Consider the following 9,200-nt stretch of genomic DNA (forward strand, 5'->3'; position numbering starts at 1 on the left):
GGCCCGGTTCCGGCGAGCCGCCCCGTGTCCCAAACGGTTGAGAAATGACAGTTACCATGTGGGGGTCCTCAGGGAGTCCCTGTAATCCTGAAACCTGAAATCATCATATACAGTTAATATATATGTATATGTTAATATGTATATATACCAGCTCAGTGGCCTTGTGGGTAGAGTGTCCGCCCTGAGACTGGGAGGTTGGGGGTTCCCCGGCCGAGGAAGTTCGAGGGGGTCCCCAGCTAAATGATAGTTTGCAACCAAATGGACCCTTATGGGTCTGTAACTCTGAGAGTGTACAAATGCGGGTCCATTTGGTTCCATTTCTACAATCTCAGAGTTAAATTAATATTGATTTTACAATATTTATATTGGTCTCCTAGAGATAGAAATGCCATTAAATGGGGGTCCGTAGACTAATTCAAGTCAAACTGGGGGTCCTTGAAATTAAACTGCTATAGAGCCGTAAAAATGTTCTCTTATGGAGGGTCCCTGACATGTGTTTTTAAATGGGGGTCCGCGGGCTAATAAGTGTCAATTGGGGGTCCAGCTTGACATGAAAAGGTTTCAGGTTCAGACGAGATTCCTTTTCAGGCAAACATGTCCACCATAAGATGAACCTAAGTAGGATAGAATGGGGTTGCTAGGTGTAAGTATGTAGGACTAGTAGAATGCCAAAGTTTGTGCTATTGCCATAGATTGATTGATTGATTATTTATTGCAGACTCAGGGGAATCCATATCACAGTACAGTACAACAACACAATAGATAAAAAGAATAATAAAAAGTAGAAAGAAATATACAATAAAAAGAGTTCAATCATATTCAGTTTCGAACATACAGACAAGTTCGCCAATGGTTCCATAGTCTGGAGGAGAACCTGACAGAACTACGTATTGTGTTAGTGATGACATTAATGATGTCATTTACTGACTCAGATACCCTACACATGAATTTGTACATAAGATTTCGTAGTACAGGAGAGCAGGTGGGAACCCCAACACTGACAAACATTTGGCTTGCACTGGAGCTTCTTGGAGCTCTCAGAAGCAGCCTCATACAGTCATTGTATGCCACTGTCAATCGTCTTATACTGGCCTGCTTGTAGCGGCACCACAGGTGGGCGGTGTACAGAGGTGTACAGAAGGATTTAAAAAGTGAGGTCTTCACTGGTACTGAGCACATGCTAAATTTTCTACACAGCATGTTTCCTTGTGCATACAGCATCCGACGCTGTCTAAATATATCCTTGTCATCAGAGAGGTCATCCGAGATGATGTGGCCCAAATATTTAATCTCACTGCAGACACTAAGGATAGAGCCAGAGAGATGAAAGTCAGGAAAGGTTAAATGTCTGTCTTCCCTGCTACGGACAATCATAATCTTGCTCTTTTTTGCATTATATTTGATATCAAAGTCAGCACCGTATTGTGAGCATGCACTCAGCAGCTGTTGAAGGCCAGCACTATAAGGACTAAAGATGACCAAATCATCAGCGTACATGAGGTGATTAATTAGCAGGTTTCCAACCCTACACCCTGTACCACAAGCATTTAATTCCGTGGATAAATCATCCATATAGACATTGAAGAGAAAAGGGGATAAAATCCCGCCCTGCCTGACGCCATTGTTTACCCCAAAAGGAGCAGAGGTTGACCTCCCCCATTTAACCCTCATCGTCTGGTGAGCATACCAGAAAACTAGGATTCTGACTAGGAAGTTAGGGACCCCTCTTTGCGATAATTTATAAAAAAGTTTCTCATGATTAATGCGATCAAAAGCTCTCGATGCATCAATAAAACACATAAACATAGTGGAATTGTGTCCATTATATTTATCTAAAATGTCTTTAGGTGCAAAAATACACATGTCTGTGCCATGCTTACGTTTAAATCCAAATTGGTTATCTGTAGACACAATGTATTTCTCAAGTCTACTAAGAATAACTGTTTCCAAAACTTTGGACAAGACGCTGGCCAGGGCTATAGGCCTATAGTTGTCTGAGCTGCTCAGCTTGCCTACTTTGTCTTTGATGACTGGCACTAACACCGCCAGAGCATAGATTTAGGTAAAATCCCGTGAACAAAGAAGCCTGTAAAGCACATTGCAATTATAGGACACAGTTTCTCACTGGCACATTTAAGATGTTCAGCTGTTAGATTGTCAGGGCCACAGGCCTTGTTGTCACCTAGCTTCAGAACAGTTTCATAAATCTCCCCAGGAGTGACTATGACATCATCATTCAACTCTGCATTATCCACTACAAACTGATTACTTTTCACACAGTTGAACAGTTCTGAATATTGTTTCTGCCATAACTGTGAAATTGCATCAGAGCCACTTACCCCATCTATATTAGATGGGAGACATGTTTTACAATTATTTATATTTCTTATTTCCTTCCAGAAGTCATTTACATTATTCTTTTGTAGCTTCTTAGCCAGAGAATAGCCATAGAGAATGCATTGGCCGTTTAAGTTAAATAACTCAGAAACTACAAACCATTTCAAAGTAAAAAGTTCCAGTATGTGTCTCCACAATAAGCTGAATAATAAAAAGTGTGAATGGAGTTTCTAGGTGAAAGTGCTTTTTTGACGTGCCAATGTCTGCCATTGAGCCCCATTGTAAATTTAAAAGCACTATATTTCTAAAACTATGAAACATTTCAAAGATTCCTTTTCAGGCAAACATGTCCACCATAAGATGAACCTAAGTAGGCTAGAATGGGGTTGCTAGGTGTAAGTATGTAGGACTAGTAGCATGCCAAAGTTTGTGCTATTGCCATAGAGAAAGCATTGGCCGTTTAAGTTAAATAACTCAGAAACTACAAAACATTTCAAAGTAAAAAGTTCCAGCATGTGTCTCCACAGTAAGCTGAATAACCCCAGAATGGGGTTGCTAGGTGTATGTATGTAGGACTTACACCTAGAAACCCCATTCAAACCTATTTAGGTTCATCTTACGGTGGCCTGAAAAGGAATCTCTGAAATATTTCATAGTTTTAGAAATAAGGTGCTTTCAACTTTGGCAGAAATGGCAGATTTTGGCACGTAAAAAAAACACTTTCAATCAAAAAACTCCAATCTTGAGGTCTGAACCTGCGAGCGCTGCAGTGCAAACATCAAGGTATCAGTGACTCATCCGCTCCACCATCACTTTCACTACCTTTGCAAGACTGGGTTAGATTTCCGTGCGCTTTTATCTTCTTCTTTCTTCAAAGTAAAGTTTCAGAGTACAGAGCATAGTGGGATTTTAACCCACAATGTCTGGATCACGTACTGGACAGACGCTTAATCCAGAGATTTCAAAAACATATATCACATTTTGTCAGACATTTTAATTTCCTTGAGTACAGATATTGTTTAAGAGGTGGCACATAATTACTGTTAGAGTACATAATGTACAAAAACAGTAAATACTTTTTTTTACTGTTGTCTCTTGTCAGTCAGTCAGTCCTTGAAAATCATGCATCTCTAAATCACACAGCACAGTGCATGAGTAGGAATTATTACATGTTTATTCTGCACCACCCAGTGCTTTAACTCACAACCATAGACACCATGGGCAAGGCTGGTATAGTATTGTGACAACCCTTTTATACCTGAGGCTGATTCTAAAAACACCTTCTAAATCCAACCTAAGTTTTCAGGGGAAAAAAATATAATTATGTTGCGATACATCGTCTCTGTCAGGTGGAAACATCATATGACTCCCAAACAACTGTTGCTTTTCAGGATTCAATAGCATAACAAGAAACCAAATGTACATCTGGATATGAATGGGTCCATTTGAATGGGTGACAGATGACAATACTGACAGTCTGACACAAGGAAATAAGGGAGTGCAAGAGGATGCGTGATAGATTATTCATTGGAATGACACCCTAGACTGGTAGAGGATTATAGCTCATGTACAGTATACCAATATTGACAGTCTAACAAATCACGTACGGTGGCAAACAACATTTGTCTTCTTTTTAGATTCCCCTCCATGAAAAGCAAACCAATTAACATTTTCAGGGGGGAAAAGCAATGGTGTTGGAAGTTAGAACTGATCATGAATTATGTAAACAAAAGTAAAGCTATTGTCATTCAAATACTTAATACAACGTATCATTTTGTATAACTAGAGGTTTGGGCCACTACGTGGCCCTAACACCTAGGTCGTTCCGACTGATATGCCCATATATGGAGATAGATCTCTGTAACTGTGAGTCCTTCATGCTATCATCATGGGCATGCCCCCTTTTATTCCTGACACCGCGATGACACACTGAGGTTATAGACAACACACTCCATATTTGGATGTAGCTGCTATGAGAAGTCCTTATATGGTTATGGCTGAGTCATGGTGACAAGAGCGTGACGTCGGTGACGATGTAGTCGTCACCGACGCCCAGCCGTCCCAGCCGTCCTCCCTTAAAGGGATATTTCACTTAAAAAGAATGTGGTCATTTTATCGTCTACTCAGTCTTATGTGAACACCCCAGAGAGTTTTTAAGTTGCTTGATTCAGTATTTAGTTATTTGATATTCATTGTAGCTGGGGGCGGCTCTTTATATACAAACCCATTATAACTTGAAACTCATGATACTGTAGATTAATCGAAAACACCCGTCCTTTTTTCTGATGACTGATATTGTCCTTTAGGGGCCGTATTGTTTTAATTACTTTTTCCATTTATTTGTAATAATCGTTTTGGAAAATAAGCGCCTACAGCAGGAGGAGGAGGAGGAGGAGGAGACAAAAATAAAAATAAATATATATTACAAAAAAATTAAAACAGTAAATATTATTTAATACAGAAGGATGGTCTTCCTGCTTTCTTTGTTGCACCTCCAACGGTGCCATGGAGGACTATGCATGGCAGGGGCGTCCTCTTCCCTGAGCCAAGCCTAAGCCTGACCGCATACTAGAAAGGTAAGTTTTGCTGCAGGGTCATCAGCTAGGGACCACCATTCATGGATGTTTCGCCCCTTATCCAGAACATCTCCTGGTGGCGGGGCAGTGATCAGGGACGTCTCCCTGACACCCCCTGCAGCGCAACTTATTTTGATCCCTCCCAAGACTTGTCTCGTCGTCTCAGCCAGAGCCAGTAGCTTGCTTTCTCTGCTTCCTCTGACAGTTCTTTGGTGGCCTTGCTTAGCCTGGCTCCCCGTAGACCCACGTCCTTGAGCAGGCGTGACGTGGAGCTACCAACAAAGCCTCTAACTCCCACCTCCACCGGGTACGTCCTGGCACTCCATCCACTTTCCCTGCACTCCGCAACCAGGTCTGCATATTTTGCCATCTTTCTTTCATAAGCTTCATCTTTCTTTAATAATTGTTTTGGAAAATAAGCGCCGGAGGACGGAGGAGACAAAGAAAATCCAAAGAAAATTATTACAAAAAAATTAAAACAGTAAATAACATATTAGAAGGACAATATCAGTCACCAGGAAAAAAAAGGTTGGGTGTTTTCGATGAATATATCATGGTTAAAGTGGAGTTTGAAGTTTCAATACGAAGGGGGTGGGGCAGCTGAAAATAATATCAAATATCTAAATATTGAATCGAGCAACTTAAAAACTGTCTGGGGTGTTCACATAAGCCTGATAGTGAAATATCCATTTAAGCCAATGTATTATTCTAGGTATATTTGCAGCATTGTGGTTTACTATTGCAAGCGCCATAAGGGCGGGACATCATGGTGATGATGTCATACATACAGTATAATAGCTCTTAACATCGTACATCATCATGACGTAAAATAGACACTATGACGTAAAATTCTCCATTCATTGTCAATATGAATATAATGTTTGTGTGCCCAAAAACAGACACTAAGCCGATTTGCTTTGTGTAGGACAAAAATAGCCGTTTTGCTCGTCCACATATGACGTCAATTCTCCATTCATTGTCAATGGGAATTTAATGTTTGTGTACGACAAAGATCTACGCTAATAGCTGAATATAGGAGGGGCTAGCAGCGCCCTCAAAAACACCTAGCATCGGCCCGGGCAACAGAACATGCAACAGAACCACAGGGACGCCGGGCAACAGTTGCTATAGCGATGGAACCTCGGTTCGGCCAATCCCACGCGTGGCCAGGCGGCCGATTCGGACGGTGGAATGTCCACCATGCCGGACTTCCCCGACCACAGCTTCTCATCATCCCAGCAGGCAGGAAGTCCAGCGGAGGACAGCGTCCCCCCGCCCTGTCCCGCTCGTCTGGACCTCCCAGGGGACGCCTGGGAGGGACAGGGATCCAGCTCCGCTTTGACGGCCAGGAAGTAAGCCAAGTCCAGGTCCAGGCCGCTGGTTCCCACTCTGGGCAGAGGCGTGTTCTGACGGCACTGAGGACAGGGGATCCACATCTAGGAGAAATGACACAGACACAACGGTGTGAACAGTAATAATAAACTTTATTTATATAGCACCTTTCATACATAAATGTAGCTCAAAGTGCTTTACAGAGCAAAAAAGATAATAAAAACAAAAGCAAAACAAAACAGCATTAAAACAGGCATGCATTTAAAACAATAGGACAATAACGCAGTGTCAAATCAGGAGAAAGCAGTGGTACAAAGATAAGAACAGATAAACTAGTAGCAGATCATCTACAAGCGGGACACATTTTGTATTTGTACTACTTTCGCTATTTTCGGATTTGAATCCCGAAAGGTAAAGGTTTTGGACATATGAGGTGTAGACGTCTATTCGACGACAGACCTCTGAAGATTATACAACATATCTACACCATGCAGGGGTGGGAAACTTTGACGATGGAGAGGGCTACTAAATGTCGCGTTTTGAGCTTGTAGATCAGCTGTTTTTGCTATATTTGAATTGAAATCCTGAATATTTTTTTGCTTTTTTAAATTTGGAATCCTGAAAAGTATTTTTTTTTATAAAAGACCCCCATACAAGATTTGTTAAACTGTTTCACTCACATTCTTTAAAATATTTTCAGAACCACTGCTAAAGACATCTAACAGGTAAGGGTCATTGTCGGGAGATAATTCACAGAGGGAGTTTATAATTCACCCTGAAGGTGAATTATATCCCGACAATGACCACCTAGCCAAATATTATCCCGCTTATTACATGGCTACCTAACATAAATGAATAAATTGAACCAGAACACAACAAAAAAAGTATTCCATAAGTTCGTGCTGGCTGCGTCTGCCCAGCTGCAGGGCTGGAGCACTGTCGGAAAACAAGGAAGTGAGTTGAAGGCCTACTGCTTTGTCTATTTCTCGCTCAAATGTTTTCAAAAACATTTTTGAGAGTAATGTTTAGCTGTAAATGACATTGCGTGTCACTAGTAGTGTGTGTGTGTGTGTTTACATGGCTGTCATGTTGTAAATCAAGCGGGGTGCCGCCACGCAGCTGGTGCTAAGAGGGTTTGATGAGGCAGCGGTCTGTTATAGAGCGGAGCGGTCATTATCAAGACATAACTCACCGCTGAATTCAGCGATTGACCAATCAGAATCAAGCATTCAACCAAGCCATGTAATAAATTAATGTAGACGTCTGCAGATATGTCTATAGAGGGGAATATCAAAAACAGATGCATGGATTCTGCCGCCCCCCAAATTCAAACTTGCCCTCCTCCTCCTCCACCAACCTGATCGTTGATGACCGTATCCAGTCGTTTCAGACATGCCTGGCAGAAGGTATGGCCGCAGTACAGTCGCAGGGGCAGGCGGTCACTCAGGTTGAAACCGGCGAAACACACGATGCAGTCCAGCTTGGGAGGACTGTCTCCAGGCAGCCGCGCCAGAGGTGCCTCCAACGTCACCGAGCTCCCAGGCTGGGCTGCCAGGCCGCTGAACGGGTTGGGCTCATCCTCTTCCGCCATCTTTCTGACGGAAAACATCAACGGAGAAGTTGCTTTGGACCAGTGTTAATTTTGTCGACTAATACTATGACAAAAGAATGTTCCTCAAATACCTTTTTTTCCACTGACGAAAACTAAATGGAAACTAAATGAAAACTAAACTAAATGTTAGGAAGGGACTAATGGACAAGAGATCCAGTATAAGTCATTTCATACTTGGTTGCATGCTGAAAATAGCAGATCAACAAGCTCACAACGCTTGTAGATCGGCTATTTTCAGCAAGTGTAAAATCAGTCATTATGACGGCATCAAGGCCTGCCAAAATACATTTTAGTCGACTAAATAAATCGTATGATATTTAGTCGACTAAAACTAGACTAACACTAAAACATTCCGGGTGACTAAAATGTGACTAAAACTAAATGAAAACTATTCAAGAGACTAAAAAACTAAAATCTGTCGAAATCAACACTGTTTTGGACTGAGTGTTTCAATCTTCTGCTTACTAAAGCGCTGGCGAGACGGGGAGAGACCCCCGTTAGCACTCAGAATTTAGAGCTATAATTAACATTTATCTGACCAAAATACAACGTACACAACCTCATTCCTAAGGTGTGTGAGTTTGGGTACAGAGGAGATGCCACATTTCTCTTTTGGCTCTCGAGCTGAAACATATTTGGAGCCCCTGATTCATGTATTAGCACTAGCATTGTAAGCTTCTAAATCCTACCTTACACGACACAATCATTATTTTAATGTTATTAAATAGTCGCTAGCTTGTCGTGGAATTTACTGAGTCCCTTCAAGTGAAACCTACTGATAATGATGACCTCATCATGACCTTTCCTCTAGTCTACAACATGGAAACTAAATGAAAACTAAGCCTAAAACTAAGACTAAATATATTGACAATTTCGTCAACGAATAAAAACTAGACAAGAGATCCAGTATGAGTCAATTTACACTTGGCGTTGTGAGCTTGTAGATCTGCTATTTTTGTCTAAAAGTGCCCTCTTACGGGATTTCAGCCCCTGGCCCTCTAACACTCTGCATGGGGCAGAGTGGGCATGGACCAGTTTAGACTGGTCGTAGTGGGCAGAGTGCTGCATGCTGTGTAAACCAATACTCTACTTTCCCTGCATGAATATTTGATAACTATGTGTGTAAATGTAACCACGGGCAACCTATGGTGACTTAACAATAGAGTGGCCCAAAACCATCATGCAGAATATATGAACTGATCCGTCAAATGCTATACTGTCATACATGTAAGGTAGATATATAGATCTACATACTGTGTCAAATTATATTATGAAGATTCATTTTAAATATATATATCGGCTGTCGGGTATAGAAACCTCACATGTCCAAAACTGTTACAAAA

The 9,200-nt window shown here is 41.5% G+C and overlaps 1 protein-coding gene across 1 annotated transcript; it reads right to left on the reverse strand.

The window, feature by feature from the left end:
• Positions 1-5,977: 5,977 nt before the first annotated feature.
• Positions 5,978-7,836, reverse strand: rnf224 (ring finger protein 224; the record flags this gene model as incomplete). The annotated part of the gene is made up of 2 exons (XM_083759221.1): positions 5,978-6,349; positions 7,603-7,836. The coding sequence occupies 2 exons, from the start codon at positions 7,834-7,836 to the stop codon at positions 5,978-5,980; spliced, it is 606 nt and encodes a 201-aa protein (XP_083615347.1).
• Between the last annotated feature and the right edge of the window lie 1,364 nt (positions 7,837-9,200).

Source organism: Protomyctophum parallelum (assembly GCF_964188405.1).
Source record: "Protomyctophum parallelum genome assembly, chromosome: 2".
NCBI lineage: Eukaryota > Metazoa > Chordata > Actinopteri > Myctophiformes > Myctophidae > Protomyctophum > Protomyctophum parallelum.